The 24,963-nt window shown below is 33.0% G+C and overlaps 1 protein-coding gene and 1 long non-coding RNA gene across 2 annotated transcripts; one reads left to right on the forward strand and one right to left on the reverse strand.

Moving 5' to 3' along the window:
• Positions 1-7,593: 7,593 nt before the first annotated feature.
• Positions 7,594-8,802, reverse strand: LOC139860436 (monothiol glutaredoxin-S4-like). Its single transcript, XM_071849198.1, has one exon. The coding sequence runs from the start codon at positions 8,758-8,760 to the stop codon at positions 8,314-8,316; it is 447 nt and encodes a 148-aa protein (XP_071705299.1). The 5' UTR covers positions 8,761-8,802; the 3' UTR covers positions 7,594-8,313.
• A 9,264-nt stretch (positions 8,803-18,066) lies between these two features.
• On the forward strand, positions 18,067-19,453 carry LOC139860444 (uncharacterized). The gene is made up of 3 exons (XR_011763208.1): positions 18,067-18,569; positions 18,688-18,758; positions 19,163-19,453. It is a non-coding gene; the product is annotated as an uncharacterized lncRNA (long non-coding RNA).
• The last annotated feature ends 5,510 nt before the right edge of the window (positions 19,454-24,963 follow it).

A 24,963-nucleotide genomic window follows, 5' to 3' on the forward strand; every position in this document is an offset into this window, starting at 1 on the left:
TGGGATATTGTTGAAGCATCAAACGATTGGTACTCTTTATTTTAATTGATTATTTACAATGATTAATATTGTGTTCTTAGTTTTTTTGATTGTTTTTTCAATTCCTATGAGTATGTAAAACCCTTAGTGCTTGTTTAGATGTAATAGCTTTTGACTATGGATTGTTCTTATGTTTATGGATTTTAATATATGATTGATTTATATTTATTAAGTTTGGTCAAAGATCCATTGTTATGCACGCTTTCTACTTTAATTTGATTATACATGTTATCAACTTGTTATTGTGAGATAATAGGTGTTAGATAATGTGTACTTCAACACTTCATGTGATCTAGACGGTTAGGGATTTGATTTCAAGTGATTGTATTAAATATCTAATCGGTAATTGAATGGTTTTTGGCATCATAATTGTGATAGTTACATTGAGCGAGTGATCTTTGTAGTTAGGATTTTAAGTGATTTTAATCCGGATCAAATCTTAATAGCTGAATCTCATTGATTAATAATTATTGTGTTCAACCAAAAGATCCATTATTGTGTGAATCGGTTACTTTACTTTAATTACATAATTTGTTACCTAGTTTACGTGAGTTTATTAGTGATAAACGGATTATGCTCAACTTTTGGAGATCTAGACATTTACATGTGAGTGTGAATGGTGATTAATTGGTAATTTGATAGCACAGTCGTGTAGCTGCTCCGAGTGATCGGTGTAATTAAGGTTTTATGTGAGTTTAACCTAAATTGAATCACAATAGTTTAATCATGTATGATTTGATTGTTTAAATGAGATTAATGTGAGTTAGTCAAGTTTGAATAAATTGAATTATAACTTATCTGACATTTAATCGGTTTTAATTGAAAGAACAATCCACGTCATTAGTGAATCATCTGAGTGAACACTGCTTCGTCCATCTGGTTATTTGTTTTATTTACTTTTCTTTATTAGTTTAATCAAACCCCCATTTTATAACATAAATCTTCAGAATAATTATTAGTCTTAAAATTTTAAACGCTGCTCCCTGTGGACGAATTCGTAATCATATTACAATAAGATTAGGTGTGCCTCAAGCATATCAGTAGGTCATTTTATCCTCGTAGCCTACTCAAGAAAAAAGTTCAATTTTCGCTACTGATCGTCCATTTCATAGTGTGCACATGGTTATCATAATGAAAAGAAGTACTTTTTAGTTCAGTTCACTCAATTGGGTTTTTTTTTATTTCAGTCCATGTCATGGTTGTGACGACCCGGAAATTTTCAACCAAATTTAAACTTAATCTTTATATGGATTCGACACGATAAGCAAAGTCTGTTAAACTGAACCTCAAAAATTTTGAACTGTTTCATATATTTAATTGACCTTCGACCATTTCCTACGATTCACGAACAATTAATTATAAAGATATATATATATATATATATATATATATATATATATATATATATATATATATATATATATATATATATATATATATATATATATATATATATATATATATATATATATATATATATATATATATATAATTGAATATATGAATTCGAAGTAATAGGATATGATTTAAATTGTTGAAGCTAAAAATGTAAAATGATATAAGATATAATAAAAATTTATAAACATATATATATATACAAAATATATTGAGTATGGTCTCGAATAAATTAGTAAATGATAGTAATGCTCCTGTGACGGTGGTTTTGTAATTCGTTTTCATTAAACAAATACTTATATATATACAACACAATTGTATGATATTATATATAATATATATATATATATATATATATATATATATATATATATATATATATATATACATACACACATAATTTCTATACCTAATTATTGTAATATATATATATATATATATATATATATATATATATATATATATATATATATATATATATATATATATATACACACATAATTTCTATACCTAATTATTGTAATATATATATGTATATATATATATATATACATAATTTCTATACCTAATAATTGTAATATATATATATATATATATATATATATATATATATATATATATATATATATACATACATAATCTATAAATATTACATATAGAAATTTAGAATGTTTTATGTTATGTAAATAATTGTGTACTAATATTAAATTGTTATATTATTAATACTTTTATAATTAAAATTACAATTATTATTAAAATCATTATTATCATAAAGAAAATACAATTTAAATATTATTTTGATTATTATTATTATTATTATCAGAATTGGTAAAATTATTATTTATTATTAGTATTATTTATAAAATTATTATTATTATAAATACTAAACGTATAGGAATCAGATGATAATTGGAGTCAGTTTCGTGTAACAATCAAGTGGTACTAAACTTTGTTTTTTTTTGTATATAATATTGTTAAGCGTCCAAATCGATCTACAATCCAAGACAAATGCTGTTAGCAATCGTTCTCTCCTATTATATTTTTTTATTATTCTTCGTACCTGATTAAGATTTCTGTCGACCAAATCATAGCTACAAAACAATTGAAATCGATCCTAATACTGTGATAATTGTTCAACATCTCATTATATGTTTACACCACTGCAATTGGGAAATTAAAAACAGAAAAGAGAGAGAGTAATAATAGAAGTCGTTCCTTATTCTTGACAACCAAAAACAACACAAACCTTCTGCAACTTTTCGAATGATTGTTAATTGTTATTCAATGAACACCACAACACAACCCACCATCTTCTCAAGCTTGTTTCGATTATTGTTTCCTTAGATTCCCGGGTGATATTCAATTACAATTTTCTTCAACCTTCGAACACCACTCTCAAACCACCACTATATCACCACCAATTTATTTTCTTTATTGTTTTCGTTACCATGAATAAACCACCATCTTCTACTTTAACTCCACCATTAAACCGCCACCACTTGAAAAATTCGTCGTTACCTTCACTATTGTAAAACACCACGAAAACCCATCGAATTTATCGTTATGATGCTATGTCTCGCCACCCTTTTAAACGGTTATAAGCGGCTGCTATTCTCTGTTTAATCACCACCATCACAACCGACACCCATAACTCTTGCTGCAATACGTTACTACTTCTATTATTTTCTTTTGGTCACGTAAAGAAACAAGAGGGAGGAAGATAAGAAATATGATAAAGTTTGAAATTGCCAACTTGTTTATAAAATATATATACAACGTTTTCTTTCTAAATAAACAAGTGGGTCAAGATGAGGATTTATGGCAGACAAGAGTGGGATGATTAAAAGAAGAACGTGCAATATATTTTTTTTTAGCTTATGACATACCTAACCCCACTTCCAATTGCCATTCAAATAATAAGGGATCCAAGGAAGCCAGATCATTGCATGTTCTTCCTTTTTAGCCGAAAATAATTTAAGTATCAAGGGATCGGGGCCCTTTAATTGTTTTATCCGCAAACTTGAGTCCTTGTGCATGTAGTCGACGAGTATATGAAGCAAGATGGATTAGGTGACCGACACCTTTAGTGGATGGAGTGTATATTTATATAATTGATATACAGGTCATTGTTTTGCTTTTAGAAAGTGAAACATCATGCTACTGTACGTTATGAAACTGCTCGATCAGACCTAACTACGGTTGTTCATGTCCCCGTTTATGTTATCAGGCCCCACACCCACTGATTCATTAAACGAAACACTTGATCATATTATTGGGCCATGTATGAGCTGGAGTTTATTTTGGACCGTATACCATTTTCTTTTCTTGGACCGTTTCAAATAGATTTGCAATAGGTTTTGGATTGGGCCACTACTTGTACTTGGATTCTTGCTAAACTGGGCTTGTAAGGCAAAATGGGCCAAGACCAGTCGTAGTTGCTGTTGAAAAACGAAGATATGATCTTGATAATATGATCGTGATTATGATAAATATTATGTTGATAAGTGGTGAAGTTTGATGAGGAAGAAACAGAAATAAAGATAAATATATATTTAAGTTAGGAAATAAATCAGAAAGGTGTTGGCAGAGTAATGGTTTGGTGTTGTTGTGTTTAACCGAGAGGTCGCGAGTTCGAGCCCGGGCACGGGCATTTATTTTTAGAAAAGCTTTAAAGGTAGTTTTCAATAATAATAATAATATTATTATTATTATTATTATTATTATTATTATTATTATTATTATTATTATTATTATTATTATTATTATTATTATTATTATTATTATTATTATTATGAACATAAGTATTATTATTATTATTATTAAATTATTATCATTATTATTATTATCATTATTATCATTATTTTTTTTTATTACTAGTATTATCATTATTATTATTTTTACAACAAATAAATATTATGCATATAAAATTATACTTATAATAATATTACATATAATAAACATATTTTTTTTCTATAAACATTCATATATAACAAATGATGTATTTTTAATATAATATTAATCATATATAAATATTAATATAACTATATAAATATTAGTCATTTTTAAATATACATATAAATTAAATATATATAATATATAATTTAAGATATAATAAATTTATTCGATTACAAATATATGTGTTAATATATATAAATGATATAGGTTCGTGAATCCGAGGCCAACCCAATACTTGTTCAATGTCGTTCTATGTATTTTTACTACAAAATACAGTATGGTGAGTTTCATTACTCCCTTTTTAAATGTTTTTGCAATATATATTTTTGGGCTGAGAATACATGCGCTTTTATAACTGTTTTACGAAATAGACACAAGTAATCGAAACTACATTATACGGTTGAATGATCGAAGCCGAATATGCCCCTTTTTGCTTGGTAGCCTAAGAATTAGGGAACATCACTAATTTTGAGAATTAGTGCACCCCTAATTGACGCGAATCCTAAAGATAGATCTATTGAGCCTAACGAACCCCATCCAAAGTACCAGATGCTTTAGTACTTCGATGTTGTTTTTATCATGTCCGAAGGATTTCCAGGAATGATAGGGGATATTCTTATATGCATCTTGTTAATGTCGGTTACCAGGTGTTCAATCCATATGAATGATTATTTTTGTCTCTATGCATGGGACATATATTTATGAGAAATGAAAATCTTGTGGTCTATTAAAATGATGGAAATGAATGATTATGATAAACTAATGAACTCACTAACTTTTTGGTTGACACTTTAAAGCATGTTTATTCTCAGGTACGAAAGAAATCCTCCGCTGTGCATTTGCTCATTTTAAAGATATTACTTGGAGTCATTCATGACATATTTCAAAAGACGTTGCATTCGAGTCGTTGAGTTCATCAAGATTATTGTTAAGTCAATTATAGTTGGATATATTAGAAAATGGTATGCATGCTGTCAACTTTCGAAGTAATGAAAGTTTGTCTTTTAAAAACGAATGCAATGTTTGTAAAATGTATCATATAGAGGTCAAATAACTCGCGATGTAATCAACTATTGTGAATCGTTTATAATGTATATGAACGGGTCTCTTCAATGGTTGCACAACAGGTTAACTGCATAAAAGAATGATAATTGGAATTCAATTAACTCAAAACTGATGTTATAGATATATTCTGTATGTGTGTTGCTGCTCATACATACATAGATATATTAATATTAAATTCTTGTTATAACTTATTGGCTTTATTTATTGAGGCAACACCAAGCGTCGATTAAGTGACAACTTGACTGCCGCTTAGAGCCTAAATTGATGTTTCAGGCAGGCTTTTTAAACCCATGGAAATTTGATTATACCATTTTCATGGCGTCTCTTTTTATTTTTTATTACTTATTTTTTTTTTAATTTTATTTTACTATTTAATTTTTTTTTATTTTCCTACTTTTTGGCCGGAGGTCCACTCGGAAGCAATCTCTTTATCCGTCGAATGAGGAGAGGGATGACTTTCTCTACTTTCTGTGTGGAGAAATGACTTGTTTTCTATTCTCGAATAGGGGAAGGATTGTCTACATCTCACCTCTCCCATACACCACTCATGTGGTATTGGGTTTCGTTCCTGTTGGGGAATTGATATTTCCACCACTGTTTTTACTTAATCCACCTAAATGTACTATAATAACCTTAATGATAAGTTATACACATTTTTTGTTACAATCAAACAAGGGATATTGTTGGAATAAAGACACCAAATGATGGTGGAAGAATAAAATTTGAAAGTGGAAATATCAACTCCCTGTTGTTGTTGTTGTTGTTGTTGTCGTCGTCGTCTTTTGTTATAACTTATTGGTAAGTTGGAAAACCATGCCTCTTGTGAGATTTCGATTCATGGCAGAAAGAGCACGTGCGCCTTTTGGATTGTGTGGTCATGAAATTATGAAGTATGAATCAGATGCCAACATAAAAAAAAAAGATAGCAAAGTAGTCCTTAGATAAGGGTGAAGCTCTGATCTGTCTGATGGTTGTGACTCGATCGAATATTTACTCAGAATCTCTAAATATTGAAAGTCATCTACATGTGAGAAATAGTTATCCTACATGTTTTAACCAAGATCATTTAATAATATGGTTTCTTCTAAGTGGACAACAATTATTAATCTGCGCCCGGTGTGGTTGGTACATGGTAATATGTCTACCCCGCAAACGGGTCAGGTTATGTCGGTTTGGGTAACTAGTCAAAATGGTTGTGGGTTGAAACAGGTCCGAACTGAAAACAAAAAACTGAAATGCGAAACTGAAAATTGGAAGTAATGGAATTGAAAACCGAAACGTGAAACTGAAAATAGAACACGAATTTGAAACGCGTAACTGAAAATTGAAATGCGAAACTGAAGACTGAAATGCAAAACTGCTTAAAACATAAACGTGAAATTAAAAATTAAAACGTGAAACTAAAAACTAAAAACTTTATAGCTCGACCTGTTGTGGACCCATATACAAGACCCGTTGGACCCGTCTTTATTTGTTGGACTAGATGAATTTTGACCCAATTGACCAGTTGGACCCTTTTCTTTATATTTGTCTAAGACCCAATGGGTTTTAGACAATCCCATTTGACTCATTTTAGGACTTTGGGTTTGCTTTGCCAGGTATAAATATACTAATATGGACCCATGTTGTGCAACTCTTCTTTTTATCTGGATACAGAATACAGATCTGTAGTCCAGCTTGTTCTGTATTTCTTTTTATCAGAATTGTATCGGGTGCTCTACCCCCAAAGTGTTCATCTTTTTCGATATATAAGCATCCCAATTATAATCAAGGAAAAGTACTCCATATATTACAGTCTGTTTTCCTTGTCTATCGAAGAAAATAAGGCACATACCATGTTTTTGTTAATACTTAATTTGCTAAGTTTAAAAGCACATTATAAATTCTGATAAAATGTGCATATCTGGATATACAATCTTAACTTGACAGTTTGTAGTGAAGGTGTCTGTAATTTCTTATTTTGTTTCTTTTTAATCGAATATAAGAATATTATATATGATATTGTTATGACAATTTGCCTAGCGCAACCACACCAGCGGAAGCGAGGATATAATTTGTTTGAGACAAACTTGCGAGAAATAATAGAAAGCAAATAAAGTAAGTGATAACACGACGATTTAACGTGGTTCGGCAAAATCCTGCCTACGTCCACCCCAAGAGTCTCCTTTATTCTTATAATATAAAAGAATCCGGTACAAGAAAAAGTACACTATGAGTTAAACCCAAACCCAAGTCCCTTAGATTTTAGTATAAAATCTAAGTTTCCCGTACACTCTTTTACACTCCTTACAAGAATAAAACTCTCAACCTCACAAATACACACTCTCCGTTGATATTATCGATCAACTGTGTTTTTCTTTTGTGATCTTATTTTGTGGATGCCTTATGCTCTTCTCAGCTCCATCTATTTATACTAATTCTTTGACATGTGAAATCACATGTATGAAAACAATCTTACAAATATAGCCCAACTATTCCTTGTTTGACTTGTTAATTTGATCATGCACAAAATGTGAGTCACCCATTGTGGGCTACCGTCCAACAGATATGATGGTCCAGATGTATGTTCTTCATATGATTATTGTCCTTTTAAACTCTTGTTACCTATTCATCAACTAAAACACATGTATCAGAATCAGAAACAGCCTTACAATACTATAATTGGAAGAAGCTTCATCTTATTAGTCTTAATTTTATATTAGAGATAAAAAATATAGGAGAGGGGAGACAAAATTGGAACCTAGCTTAGCTAGTATCCTCATGATCTTTTATATAATGTTGATCATATAATCATGTTTCTCAATCTTAAACCGTTGCACCTAAAAACGTGCTACGTTACAAACCTAAAGTTACTTAATTTCAGGTATTATATATAATTAATCGAACCCATAAAGCTCCAGCCTTGATGAGCATGGGCTTCAAGCCCATTTTGAGTTGAAGACTCATAATCTCATTAGCTCCACCAACCAACTCACCACCAACGAAGACAGCAGGAACCGTACTACACCCGAGCCCACACAACGCTTGCTCTATTTCTCGGCCTCTCGATATCTCATCAAGCTCGTAAACCGTAGGGTTCACACCAAAGTCACTATAAAGAGACTTAATAATTGTGTGAGACAAAATGCAAGAACTCTTACTGAAGATGACCACATGCCTCTCAGAAACCATTCTCTTCACTCTGTCCATAATTTGCACACTAAAATATGGAATTAGATATGTTTTAGAGATTGTAGTGTATGTATTAGTTTGTTGTTTGAAATGTGGGTGAGATAGGGAGTTATACATGGGATTTGAGAGGATCATATGTGGAGAAAAGAGAGTGTTTTTTATGAGATTTGCATGCGTAGTTGATAATAATACATTGGCAAAAGTAGAGAATCTGTTCATGACAGAAGCATATATACATATTGGCAAAAGTAGAGAATCCTTCAAGCATCTTATTCCAAATTTTAAATTGACTTTCCATTAAATGAAAGGTTATAGTACCTGTACCTTTTTATCAAACTATCCAAACTATATTTTCCATGTAGTTATTCACTTATTTGTATCTTACTATGTTTGTTGCTCATTTTGATTGATTGCAGTATATTGCGGTTTTTTGTTAGGATCTTACGTGAACTTTCATTCAGTATTTTTATAGAATGGACAAAACAGCCCTCAATGTGTCGTTAGTTACCTTTGGTATTTGACGGATTGAAACAGCCCTCAATGTGTCGTTAGTTACCTTTGGTATTTGACGGATTGAACTCCCCACACATGGATTGCATACTGCGAAAACTCCTCAAGGAGAAAACAAAGTTTTGGACTTGTAGCTTTTTTGAACATACCACAAACTCCCGGCACAATTTTTGTCTGACTATTATATTGTTTGGTAGTTTTGACTAATCATCAAAGGATTTCCATAATAAAATATTTTATATGACAATGTCATAACATTTGAATAATTTACATTTACGGACATCGTCTCTACTCTCAATTTGGATTGCAATCTAAACTTAAAAGCAACTACGTTGAAATCTATAAATGCAATATTAAGACGAAAGGTATATTTCATAAATTTTTAGTACTAAAATTTATTAAATGATTCTGATTGGTTTTTAGCGACTTGAAAGTTGTTGTTGACTTAACCTTTATCGAACTTTGACTTGAATAGTGACACTTTTGACCTAATGAGTCAGATAAATTTTCTTTAATTTTTCATAAAGAATATTTTTAAATCCCGTAAAATTCATACAAACGCTAAAAGGTTGAGGAGAGGATTGTTGAGATCAGAAGCAACATGTTACATGTACCATGATAAAATCATTAAAGGCCGCAAATCCGCAATGTGGATGTATATTTGGTTGATAAAGGTATATTTGAATGTTATAAACCGATCAACATGTAACTACAATCTTTGACCGTTATGGAGGCAACCAGTAATGTTAGCCCATCTATTACTTCACACGTGGTACCTCAATATCCGGGAGTACCTTTTTACCATAAAAATGCGGTGCATATATATTTGTTGTTGATTTTTCAGAAGATCAAGGAAAAATAATAATGGTAATTTTTTTTTTTTTTTTTTTTTTTGGAAAGCAAGCATTATATTAAAACCGAGAGAGTACAAAGCACAACGAAACCACAACGAAACAAACCACAAAAACAACAAATCCTATGCTAGAGCCAAAAACCTCTTTAACTAAAACATAGAACATGTCTAGGAACGAGAAGAAAATTAGCCTATTCCGGTTTTAATAGTTGAAGTCGAAAAGGAAAAAGCCGGGTTGATAAGCCATTGATGCCACATGATACAAGAATTCTTCAGTCTCTTGGAGAACCACCCGAAACTTGAAGCTTGGATGTTTGAAAAAATTGTAGCCGTGTTCCAAGGAGTATTTTTGAAAACTAAATCGTTTCTTGCCCTCCAAATATGATAGCTACATGCCCATTTTGTACCTTGCCAAATGCCTTTCCCAACATTATTTTGAGCCGAGCAGTGAGATGAGTCGTCGAAGATTTCCTGGAGCGATAAGGGAGACGAATAAGACACGTTTATGTTCCACCATTTGAAGACGAGAGACCAAAGCTCCTTGACCCGCACACACCGAGTTAATATGTGGTCAACCGATTCAACTTCATTCGTGCAAAGTGGACAAAGAATGGAGTGCAAATCAATGCCACGTTTATCTAATTCCACACGAACCGGGATTCTCTTTTGCAAAGCCCTCCAAACGAATATACCCACCTTTTGTGGCAACAGCTTATTTCGAAGAGTAGGAATGGCTGACGAAGCTACTGACTTTTTCTTATCAATGATTAAAGCTAAAGATTTTGATCTAAAAATTCCATCAGATTCCATGTCCCACTTGCAGTTTTGATGCGAGCCATTGACAAAATTGAACGAAGCTAACATGGAAACCAACCTCTGTAAATCGGTCCCAGCTCTCCCACTAATGGGCCTGGCCCAATCCCACGATAGTTCCAGCCTAGATCCATCAAAACCTCGATTTACCCTTTCCCGAATCTGAGCTTGCTTGTTTTTATCCAACATATACAGCCTTTTAAAAACATCTTTTAGAGTACCGTTACCTATCCATTGGTCATGCCAAAACAGAAGCGAACTCCCAAAACCAATATCCTTGATGAAAGATGTAGAGAAGCTGATATCGAGCGAATCGATTGAAGCTCCAACCTTGATAATGTTGTTCCAAGTAGATGATCCCGAGATTGACCTGTTAAGGTTAGTATTTCCCAAACTACCACCCGACCCATAGATACTAGAAATGACCTTCACCCACAAAGAGTCATGATCGGTATTGAACCGCCACCACCATTTAGCCAATAAGGCAAGGTTTTTGGCCGTCAAAGAACCGATGTTTAACCCGCCCAAATTACAAGGAAGAAGAACTTTATCCCATTTAACCCAACAAAGCTTTTTAGCCTCACCCGACCCGCCCCAGAAGAAATTGTACCTTAGGGACTCGAGAAGCTTTGCCACACTTGCCGGTGCACGGAACAAAGAGAAGAAATAGAGCGGTAAGCTGCTGAGAACCGATTTCACGAGAGTAAGTCTTCCCCCAAACGAGATTGATTTAGCTTTCCAGTCACATAATCTCTTCTTGAATTTATTTATCACAGGTTGCCATGCGGAGATTTTATTCATCTTGATGCCTAGAGGGATGCCGAGGTAATTAATTGGGAAGTGACCGACTGAACAATGAAACTTGCTTGCTAAACGAGAGCATTCATGATCGCTAACACCAACTCCGAATAAATTGCTTTTATGAAGATTAACTTTTAGCCCCGAGAGTTTTTCAAAACACTTTAAAAGATTCATGATGCTCACCATGTTACTTTCACTCCATTCTCCGAAGAAGATCGTGTCATCGGCATATTGAAGATGTGACACGCAAACTTTGTTTTTACCGACGAGGATGCCTTTTAATTCACCACATTCGATTGCACGCTTTATTAACAAATTTAAACCCTCGGCGGCGATATTAAATAAGAACGGAGAAATAGGGTCACCTTGTCTTACTCCTTTTTCGGGCTTGAATTCGTGTGTAGGTGAACCATTGACTAGAATCGAGATAGTGGCAGAAGTGAGACATGCCTTGATCCAATTTATCCATCTAGATCCGAAACCGAAACTTTCCATTGTGTCAAAAATGAACTCCCATTTTAGCCGATCTAACGCTTTCTCAAAATCAACTTTGAATATGAGCCCTTTCTTTTTGTTTCTCCTAAGGTCATCGATTGTTTCATTTGCAATGAGAACACCGTCTAAAATGAAACGTCCTTCAATGAATGCGCTTTGTTCTACACCAATTACCTTATGAATCACTTTAGAGAGGCGACATGAAAGAACTTTTGCGATCACTTTGTATACACTTCCAATGAGGCTTATAGGCCTATAATCCGAGAGGCTAAGAGGGTTATCGATCTTCGGAATTAAAGTGATAAAAGAGGCGTTGCATCCCCTCGAGATTTCCATACGATCCCAAAACCAATCAAAGATCTTCATTAAGTCGTCTTTTAGAAGCCACCAAAACTTCTTATAGAACATCATATTGAAACCATCGGGCCCAGGAGCTTTGGAGCTACCACAATTTTTGATAGCTTTCCAAATCTCATCTTCTGAAAATTTTCCTTCTAAAAAGATGTTATCTTCTTCTGAGATTTTGTTGCAATCGAAAATAAAAGACCCGCTGACATCTTCAGACCTTTTGAAGTTGTTTGAGAAGAAAGCAAGCACTTCATCTTTAATAATTTGTGGGTTGCAAGTCCAGACTCCGTTAATGTGAATACCACGAATAGTATTTTTGCTTCCCCGTCATTTCACAAAATTATGAAAATACCTCGAGTTTTCGTCACCCTCTAAGTTCCATCTTATCTTGGCTTTCTGACTCAGCATGTTAATATGGGCCTGTTCTTTTTCGAACCATAATTTTCTCTCATTTATCCACGCCTCTCTTTCTGCATCATTAAGGGTTCTTTTTCTGCCTCGGATTCCCATTTGGCTGCTGCTTTGGAGTGTTCCAGGATTTGCTCTTCAAGTTTGTCAAAGACCGAACTCCTTTTCTTCAATTCTAATTTCACCTGTTTTAATTTATTTCTCATGTTACAGTCCGGTCTTGTTGTTTGGCCAGAGTCATTCCAAATCTGCTCGATTACACCTTCTATCCCTTCTATTTTGAGCCACTCATTGAAAACACGGATTGGTTTTGGACCAAAGTCAGTCAGGCCATTTTTAAGAACAATCGGGGCATGGTCTGACTTTCTTCTATCTAGCTCATTCGCGTATAATTCAGGCCAAGCTTGAAAAAATTCACCCGACACAAGGAACCTGTCTAACTTGCTAAACTTTAAGCCATTATCACATATCATGGTGAATCTTTTACCTCCGAGCGGAATATCGATCAAACTATGATTAATTATGAAATCATTGAACCGGTTGGCCCAGATTGGGTTGAAACAAGAGTTGAGTCTATCGGTTTGAAAACGAACCTCGTTGAAATCCCCGTAAAGAAGCCAAGGCATGCTTCTATAAGCCAATAGAGAATCCAGGCTATTCCAAAATCGAATCTTTTTTTAGTATGAGTGGGGCCCATAAACATTTACAATAGCAACTTCCGAATCGATTCCAGCCCAATGACCTTTGATGGCGATGAAGAACTCTCCTTCTATAGCTTCGTTTACGTTGAAAACCGTCGGATCCCATACAAGAATTAGACCTCCAGAATAACCTTGGGCATTCTTTTGAATGAATTTGAATTTATCGGATCCCCAGAAGTGCTGTAAAAACACTTCACTAATATCACCAATTTTGGTTTCTTGAAGAGCAAGAACACATGGTTTCTCCTGATGACAAAGATCCCTTAACCATTGAGATTTTCCTTTCTTCCTAATGCCACAAATGTTTAAGGATAGAACTATCATTAATAACAAACAGGAACGATATGATGAAATCCAAAACAATTAATGTTTTGGAGCCCATCGGACACCAAGCTTTGATCCCAACTTTTTGGCACGAACACTGCTGACAGAATTAATGGAATCACTGATTGAGTTTGATGCTGAATCTTTTGATTTGGATTTAAGTTTAGAGCTTGTAGGTTTTGTGGGAAGAGAATTCTTGGGATATTGGTTCGACAATTTATGTTTACCTCTTGCCATTCGTTTGAATTGAAGGAATTTTGAAGTACCTGGAATCTTGGGTGGAACGTCAGACAGAGAAGAGTGATTGGGATGGGAGTTTGGATGTTTAGGGGGAATGGGGTGATTGGATTCGATAGGTTTCTTTGAAGATTGTTTAAAATTAGTTGTTGGGGTAGGAGTTAGCTGTGATTTTGGTTTTAATGAGTCAGGTTGTTTAGGGTAATTTGAGGTATTGGGCTCATGAGTTGGGATAGCTGGGCTAGTGACAGGTGGGGAGGTTGATGGGTTTAACCGAGTTGGGCCATTTGTACAATTTGGGCTAGTTGGATCCGAATGTTCTGGGTTAAGGTTAGAAGATAAGTCTCGATTAAAATTGGGTGATAAGTATTGGTTTAGGTTGGGCCTAGATGGATTGGTTTGATTTGGGCTAGTATGGTTTGGGATGGGTGAATTGGCTGGGTGGGCTTCAATTAGATCCTCCGATTGGGCCACGAAAATTGGACTATAGAAATTGGAACCGAATAGATTGTTCGGCTGAATGGGGGAAGTGGACGTGTATCTGTTTTTTGAAGGTATCGAAGAGGATATTTGGGGAGTCTCAAAGGAGTCGTCTTTTTGTTTTCCCAAGTTGTTGGGCGTGGGTGTTGAGTAATTATTGTCTGAGAAAGTTTTGTGGGTATCGATGCGTTTAGGGTTCCTGTCACGTGGTAGACTGTTTGACTTCCCAGCATCGGAAGTCCGATCATCAATCCAAGTTCCGTCTTCATCTTCATCGGAATCACCATCATCTTCATCGGAATCATCATTGATTGAACTGTGATCTACTGATTTTCCGCCTAGTTTTATCGAAGATCCATGAGATGACTTATCATCTTCTGCCTCCAATGTTTTATTGCATTCTTTTTCCTCCATATCAATTTCAACCACATCACTTTCTGAAACAAAAACCCGGACTTGTTTGGAACCTACGATGAGTTGAACACGATCTTTTATTAGATCAGCCGCTTCAGTTTTGATCAAAACTTTTCCAACGATTAAGGTTTGGTTCCCGGAAATAGAACAGTTTTTTGTAGCAATAACTGATCCCTACCACTCAGCAATAGAGAGAAAAGTTTTTTCCTTCCATACTGAGATAGGGACACCGATAATGCTTAGCCAAGTTAGTCTCTCAGACGTATGGTGTTGGGGGTCCCAGATTTTGACATTTGAAAGCCACCTGTGGATGAAGTGATTATTATTATCAAAAATCTTTTTAGCAGCACCTGGGTGATGGAACACCAACATGAGGTTGAGACCACCCAAATACTTGATGTTAAAATCAAACAATCCTTCAGCCGCACATATCTCCCCAAATTGTTCAAGGTATTCAAGTTTTTTGACCTGACCAACGAGTGCTTCTTCAAGCATTTTTCTGTTTGAATCTCCTACCTCAGCTATGACAGTTCTACATTTTGTTTGTTTCCGTTTTGCTTCAATGATCTCTCTAGCATCGACAGCGTTCTTGTAACTTCGACCGTCGAGAGAGTTGTTGCTGAAGTTAATGTTGTGGGGGTGATTTGGGTTTGGTTTTTGGTGCTGCTGGTGAGGTTGATTATCCATTCTGTTGCCATTCTTACCATCTTGGTTGTTTGCTATGTAGACCTTTAAACACATGTCGTCTGCCCTTGCATTACTTAGGGTTTTTGCAAAACCTTCCATATTAATATCCAGAATACCATCAAACCTGACAAACCCGAATCTTTGTCCGCTTTTAAGTCTTCTCACCGGTGGAACAAAAACCTCCCTAACCTGACCATAATTCTTGAATAGTCTCCATAGCATGGTGATGTTCCATGTTTCTGGGAAATTGTAAAAGAAGAAGGATTTGATTCCCTTGTTGATCTGAACTCTCGTGAATGGTTGTTCGCCGCCGCCGCTCTTGCTCTCCGATCTGTTCCTGTTACCTGCAATGTTTGAAGCTTCTTGAATCCCATTGGTGTTTCTCTCTCTTGATGTTCTCTCTCCTCTCCTTTCTCTTAGGGTTCTTGAATCCCAATGGTATTATTATTATCTCGAGTAACATATGTTATTATTATATACGGAGTATAAATAGTGGTAAATTATTTTGAGTTTCATTATGAATATTACTCGTAAACAGATAAACTAAAAAAAATAGTAAAAAAATTTGAAAATTTCGTATTTGAATTGACCCGTAAAATAAGAGAGATGATAAATCCACTCAGAATTATACTTAATAACATGTATATACAATATACTAGTGCAAAGACCCGTGAATTCACGGGTTTGTTCAAGAAAAACATATGGAAAATTGAAGTAGAAAACGGAATCATAAGTTCAACTTATTTAAGGTTGCAAATCAAAAACCTTATATTCATCGGTTAGACTACGCATAGAAAAACAAACTTAAACCTCTGCGTTAATGGGTTGTAATTAGCCAAGAATCATAGCCTTTGTCAATCTTCAGTTATAAAATTTTAACTATCAGCGCACTTATTGCCTATTTTATTATATCCAACTTCAAAGATAAAAATCATGGGTTTTTATCAATACATCTTCAGCACATGTAAAAAACTATTAGTACGAATTAAAACCTCCCATAACAAATATATATATATATATATATATATATATATATATATATATATATATATATATATATATATATATATATATATATATATATCAATCAATCATAACAGAAATAAAAATGATAACAAATTCTCCAGCACCAAACTAAATACCATCACAAAAAATTTCACAAGAACTTTAAGCATACTACAAACACAAACCTAACACTCAGACACATAAGTAACAAACAACTTTTATACTTTTGCATATAGAGAAATTGTTAGACTACAAACTTTAAACTTTAAACTTTGTTTGCACAAAGAACATTTCCAAAGGAAACTTGCCAAACCAACTGTGAATCGACGTTAGTCTTTCGAGAATCTATTGATATAAATACATCACAGATTGTATTACTTACTTCAAGTTCAGATTCCATTGTCTAGGACTATGTTTTCATATGGGTGGCTTTTGCGTAGGTGTATTTCCTAATCTATATTTTTATAAGCAAAAAATATTCGAAATCATTCAAAAATCGGTGATGAATGATAATAATCGTTTGATGAATGATAAAATTAGTCATTCATTACCAATTTTTTTAACGATTTTGTTAAAAAAAATCTGTTATATTTTCGCTTTCTTCTATTTTCATATTAAAAGACCCTAAAAAGATATTTTTTCAATTTTTTTTTTAAATTATGATTATCCCGTTTGTACCCTTTTTACTTATCAATGAATCTCGCCCATGTAGTCAAAAAGTGGCCATTATTTTTTTTTTCCTTTGACTTCTAACTTTACTTCCATGTTTATGAGGCTTGTTTACTAATGACCATATTTCTTCTTCATAACATTTTGATAATGGTTTTGTTGAATGATTGAATGAATGATAATGGTTTGATGAATAATAACTCTTCATCATCATCTCAAATAAGCAGTTTTTCTACAAAAAGATAGGTGCTACTGATTTTTAGATGGACTACAATTTTGTGTGTTTTTTTAGTTTTGATACTCATTAATTAGGAGACTACAATTTTGGCACCTAAGCATATCACTGTTTCAGTAATACGAGAGTTTTTGAACTTTAAGGTACGAAGAAATCTAAATCTGATGGTGGCTATTCAGGTGATGAAAATTTGTCTAAAAAGGATATTCCCCTAAAACAATCAATTGATCAAATCAATACTTCTCATGGAAAGGGTTCTATCATGTTTCTTTGTCAGTGTGCATTTCCTAGACAAGTTCCGGTTTTATCTACCGGATCTTTTTTGTTAGATAGCGCACTGGCAATTGGTGGATTTTCAAAGGTATTTGTGTCATGTTAACTGTATTTTTTGTATTATATGATGCTTAATATCTCTTCTCTATTGCCTTTAAAGCTTTAATCTACATATGCAGGTACGTGTAGTGGAGATATATGGTCCATAAGCTTCTGGAAAGACAAATCTTGCACTGCATGTAATTGCAGAAGCTCATAAGCAAGGGGGTTAATTTCTTAATTAATAATTAAGTTATATATGATGTCATCACAGTTTATTGTCATAAGAAAACAACTGAGAGATGAATGACGGTTGAGACTAAGGGTGTGTTTGCTTGCATCTGAATGAGACCATTCAGCACTGAATGCTGAATCGGTCAGCATTCAGAGTGTTTGTTTTGGGTCACTGAATGAAGGGTGGTGCTGAATCAGGCTCTGAACCGTTCAAATTCTATAACCTCTCTGTACCGTTCCGTTGCTAGATATTCCCCCAATACCCTTTTATTTCTCATTCTCTCCCCACCTCTACACTGAATTCATAAAGTTTTTGAGTTAATGAATGGATAGTCATCATAACACATGCGTAGTCATCGAAATTTTTATTAGAGTTGGTGTACTTCCATCATAATATATGCTATGTCTAATGTTGAAGGTGTGTTTGTGACTTTTCGTTATATTTAACTATTTTCATTTTATTTTTTTTACATTTGTGGTTCTTTATTCTGACTATATTTCTATATGCATGGTGTTTCAATTATTTACTCTTTTAGGACTCGATCCAGCAATAGAAGTTCTTATTTTCACTTGGCAAGTTCAATAATGTTTACGACTACGAATGAAGGTATGTTCTACATTGTGGTCTAAGGAGGTTCTTACCACTATCAGTATGTATATATTGGGTGTTTGTTCCTATTGTTGGTTAAATGAGATTTTGTGGACTGTTTTTGTTACCTTTAGTTGTCTGCACATAATACAATTTGCTTATATACACATATGTATGTATTGTATATCCTGAATACACTTATGTACACTTTTGTATCATATAGCCTGAATAGAAAATAAAATTTACACACTCTTCGTTATCTATGTACCGATTAAAATCTTATTTGCAATTGGGACTTACTTTGTTAAGCCTTTTTAATAGTTTTGTTAGCTGGTAAGTTTTGATTATTTAATTAAAAGAAGTAGTTTCAAGCAGTTTTGAGATCTATGGTAATAAATTTGCCTGGATATTGTTTGTTGCAGGTCATGTTTGATAGCTATGGGCAAACTGGTAAGTCAAATGTGGGAAACTCATAATGATGTGTATACAAACTACAAACAGAACCAGTTCAGCCAAATTCATTGTAATGCAGAGGCTACAACCTTTAGAATTGAATAACTAGCGCTATGAAACAAACAAGCACCTATGTTGTATAATTGTATAATAACATTAGACTGCTTTCCCCTGCGGGCCGAACCGATGCTCGTTATGACTATAATGAGCAATTGAACAACTCAGGCTAATTCTCATTTTTTTACTTTGGCTAAAGATATTATAAGGAAATTTATATGATATCTGTAAGGAATTATATAGTGCATTCATGAATTGAATAATGGAAACAAACATGATAACGACTTTATGATTTTTTTTTTTTTTTTTTGGAAAAGCAACGACTTTATGATTAAGAAGTGAGACTTTAATATATGATGCATTATGCATGACTAAAAAAGTTGAAAAACATAAGAAAAACACTACTAATGGACTTTGATTAAGGATAAAAAAAATACTAACAAGTATATGCAATAGGGGGTTATAGTTTATTAATGCTTATAACTCTAATAACTAACAAAATTCGTTCAAAAAGGGTGTGTGACCAGAGGGTGTGTCTTCTGCGCACTTCACCCGGTACCAGATCTCGCGCTCAGGGGACTTGATTACTCGAGGTTTTACCCTCTATGGGAGAGTCAATGTACTCGTTTATAAGAGGTTTTCCTTGCTTACCAAAAAAAAATACCATTCATTTAAAAATTTTTATCATTCATTTGAAATTTTTTTATCATTCATTTGAAATTTTTATCATTCATTTAAAATTTTTATCCTTCATTTGAAATTTTTTATCATTCATTTGTAATTTTTAAAAAATACCAAATGATTGATAAAATATAAACGAAAAATGATAAAAGAGCGTGATTAATGAGAAAAAAAATAATGAATGATAAAAATATCCGATGAATGATAAAAGTATCCGATGAATGATAAACGAAGAATGAAAAAAGAACGTGATGAATGATAAAAGATACCCGATGAATGATAAAAATATCCGATGAATGATAAAAATATTTGATGAATGATAAAAATAGTCGATGAATGATAAGGAATGAATAATGAAACAACCTGATGAATGATAAAAAAAAAAGTACCCAATAAATTATAAAAATACCAAATGAATAATAAAAGTAGCTGATGAATGATAACGAAGAATGATAAAAGAACATGATGAATGATAATCGATGAATGATAAAAATATCCAATGAATGATACATAACTACTGATGCTAATATTAAGAGGTTTCGTTATATAGCATGACATGTTTCAACAGTTTTCAAAATTACATGCCCATTGTCTACTTTAACTAACATTTCTGAAGGTTCTCCTTATTCCCGTGTCATACGGAGATCGTATAGTCAGAGTGTACATCAGCAACTTATAACCGAAGTCACATGCATCACCTAAACTTTTAGCTGTACTTGATGAAAATCAGCATCACCACCTTTATAACCAAAGCAACACATACACCATTTTACAGTCTGAACAATATCTCCAACCACATAAAATGTACACAAATTTGTCCAAGTATATGCTACTTTTTACCAATATAAATAATAAGTAGGGATGGAAATTGATACCCGATCCAGTGGATATTCATCCGATCCACCCGATTATTCGTGGATATGGACGATCTAAATGGATATGGATATAGATATAGACGAAAAAATTTCATCCATGGATGAACCCGCTTCCACTCGAAATAACTAAATATATAAATGTATCACTCAAATTAGTATCATTTATGTAGTGATATTTCATTAATTATATTCATATTCATCTTTCGTTATATTTTCTCTAAAAATATAACTTTATTCTTATATTTTGTTTTGTTTAATTTAAATGTATTTATCGTACTTTGGTGGTTTAAATGTGATTCCATGTAACTAAAAGTAAGCAACTTACATGTCGATATATTTACACATTTAATAGGCTATTTATTGAATATTTGTTATATAGATTAGTAAAAATGTGACTTTCGGTCGCAAAAACTATTAAAAAATATTACTTTTGATCGTATATAATGAACCACCGCTTATAATTGTTAAAAATAAGATAAATTTAAACGGATATGGATAATTATCCATTAACCCGCTTCACCCGGCGGATATGGATATGGATGGATGAAAACTAAAAAAAAATAAATGGATATGGATATGGATACGGCCTCACCCGATCCATATCCGATCCATTGCCATCCATAACAATAAGTTTTATAAATAGAAACTTACTGCCCAATAATGTTTATTTGTAATGTCCCATCCACCTCGATACCGTTTAAAATGGTTGAGAACGTCGGGCCTTTTTGGAGTAACATTATAATTTTCCATATAATTAAAGGTGTAAATTGCCTCTTCAATTTTCTGGGCCCGGGCATACTTTCTCATAATTATACAAAAAGTCTCCATATTAAGCAAGTTTTTGCTTCTCATTGTGTTTATAAGATCCCACATGATTTCATACTGCCTAATTTTGGCTAAAGACTCGATCATGGTATGATAAGCTCGAATACTGTGCTCGTAATGACGTTGTTTCCCGGCCCAATCAAAGAATTGATACACGAGCATACCTGCATTCCCGAATCTTTTGAGGACTTCTTCAACTGATTCGGGTGTAGGTCTTAAATCACTTTGGTCAATTGCAGTTGCAACCCTAAGCTTTGGGCAAGACGTTAGAACTTTGCATATTTGTTTTGTTGGATCAAGTATATCGTGCTTTGTTTCACTCGAGCAGTACATTCGGGTAGAAATGGCGTTTCTGTAACTTGATTAAGTTGAAAAGGTAAGCGATTTGATCATATTGTAAAGTATCACCTGGAAATGTTAAAGGATAAAAACATATAATATAATTCCAGTAAGATTACATAAGTATAAAAATGGGTAATAATGAAAAATGAACTTAATGAATTATCAAATCTCTATCTTCTAAGTTCTAAGCATTTAAATTAAACAAATTTTATGAATATAAACGACAACGCAGTGCCTAAAGATCATCATTTCACCTTCCTATATAAGTAATAATTATAACTGTAATTATGAGTGAGGCATTTCATCGAACAGCTTTCATGCATTTATCATGTTATCATTTCTAAGCAATCAGACTTCACATTTAACATTACAAAATTGAATCTCAATGTTATGAAATATGAGCAACACCAACTTAAATTCAAAACCGTTTACCTGAGTGAGTGCAGGCTACGAAAATTGAGCCGCGATGTGACGGCTATTGCGCCTAATTTAGCGGGAATGCTTCAATACCATCAAAAAAGTGGATGTGGAATTAAAATTTTCGAATTTTATATAACGAGGGATGAAAAGAGGCGAGTGTAAAGATACTTATAAGAATTAATCCATCGACATACGTCAAATTTAGAACGTTTTGTATTTCAGATTTACAATATGTGATGATTCTTCAAAGAATAACGAATATGCTGCATCCAAACCATGATTTTGAAGATATTTGCGGTTCAATTTTGGATTAAAAACTCTAATTGTTATAGAGAAATTAGAATCGAGGATTTGAATCGGAGAAGAAACTAGATCTTGCTTATACCCCTCTGATGTGTGTTTGGATATTCAGTCAGGTGTATGTTTCGCTGGTTACCAGATTGGGAAGTTGTTTCAGCACTTTTATTAAATGACCATTATAGCCCTCCGCGTTTTTTCATATAAAATCAGACTTTTATTAAAATTGATGACATGTATGGCTCATATTTACTTATCCAGTTTGTACCACATTTAGTGCTTATCCATGGATTGGTCCAATATATATATATATATTAGCCATATCTGAATTCGAGCTTTCTGTATCGTAGGTAAAACAACAAAAATGAACTAAATTATCCAATAAGATCGAAAGATAAATTAGTATATGACACTGAGAATATGATTCTTACACTCTGCATATAAGATTACACTCTGCATATAAGATTACACTCTGCATATAAGATTAGGCATTAAGATTATATACATATCACTAAGCATTAAAATTAAAATTTTACTAAGCATTAGTTGGTTGCTTTTGGAAGATTAAGAGACCTGCAATTGTTAGTGTAAAAACTCTAAATCGATTGAAAAATCCTAAATTGCGATATTGAATATGAAATTAAAATTATTACCTGTTGAATCTTAAAACAATCGCGATATAATCCCACCTTCTGATTGAATCTGGTGGTGGTGCCTATTTGCGGTGGTTGTGGTGGTGTATGTTCTTGAACCCGGAGATGGTGGCGGCTATAGATGGAAGGAGTGGTGGTTTAGGCGATGGTGATCTGATTGTTATTTTAGGGTTTATTTTGATTAGGCGATGGTGATAGAATTGCAGATTGATGAAGATTTGGTGCATTTTGAATTTGAATTCTAGATTAGAGGATGAAGCGTGCATAGGAAAGCTCAATTTTGAAAAGAGAAAGCCTTGAAAAGAGAGAGCGTGTATACACGGGTTCTTTTTTAAATTCCTTTTTGAAAAGAGAGAGCGTGCAGAACACAAATTTAACAGATGCTCTACATTAAGAAAGCTCAATCAATATTACCCGGTTTTTTTTTTAAATTCCTTTTTTTATATTAATTAATTTTAAAGTTTTTTTAATTGATGATGTAAGCAAGGCATTTTAGTTTGGTGCCATGTGTTCCATATTATTTTTTAACCTAAGGTAAAAATTATAAAATGATGTCATGTATGTGGCATTTTCATAGCATGTAATAGACAATTGTGTATGAATAGATTTATCAAATACACATCGAAATATCATATCATTGCCCATGAAATAAACACCATAAATAAGTCTTGAGCTAGCCCAAAAGAAAATAAAATAAGATTAATAATTCCTAATATTAATAGGCATAAACGATCATATTTATCCCATAAGATAATATTTTATTTAAGAACTTGATGCAACGATATAAGAGTTATGCATGTCGGCGTGATTTTGTTTCCCAAATTAGTTCGCAACGTACCTTATAAATATAAATATAAATAAAAAATATAAGTATTTCAATGACATACAATACAATAACAATTACGATATTACAACACATATATATATGATAAAAAATAATATATACGGAGTATAAGTTATACGAAGAAGCAGATCGAGGGGGGTTTTCTCACAGGCAAATCTTAACGGGAACTAGATTTTTCGGTTTCATTCGGTGCTATATCTCGTTTCATCTTGAAGGTAAATTAACATTTTCCTAACTTGAATATTAACGTGCATGTTATTGGATGTATTAACCATCTAGTTTTCATATATCTTCAAACCAACTGAAACCAGCCGGTAAAAAACAACCTTTCGGTGTCTTTATAGGAAGTTTCAACTGTTAAAAAGATAGTAAAATAGATTGTTTTATAGTGTAAATCGAACCTGTAAATTTATCACAGTATATGTATATTTTTTTAAAGCTGAGCAATATTTTGAATGTAACAAGTTTACAAGCTAGCAGCAGCTGGGGGTACAACTTTACCATAAACGGGTAGTCTGGATCAGTTTGGTAACGGGTTAAAACAGTTTTGGGTTGAAATGGATCATGGGTCAAACGGGTATAAATTTTAAACGGGTCCAAACGGGTCAGGTTGGGTCGGTTTGGATAACAGGTCGAAACGGGTAATGGGTCAAATAGTTCCAAACAGGTAATATAGTTTTACATTTAATTTTAACGTTTATTATTATTTATTATTAATATATTTATTATATATATAAGAAATATTAATATACGTAATAATTGTTATAACCATTAAT

This window comes from Rutidosis leptorrhynchoides, chromosome 1 (assembly GCF_046630445.1).
Source record: "Rutidosis leptorrhynchoides isolate AG116_Rl617_1_P2 chromosome 1, CSIRO_AGI_Rlap_v1, whole genome shotgun sequence".
NCBI classification, from domain to species: Eukaryota; Viridiplantae; Streptophyta; class Magnoliopsida; order Asterales; family Asteraceae; genus Rutidosis; species Rutidosis leptorrhynchoides.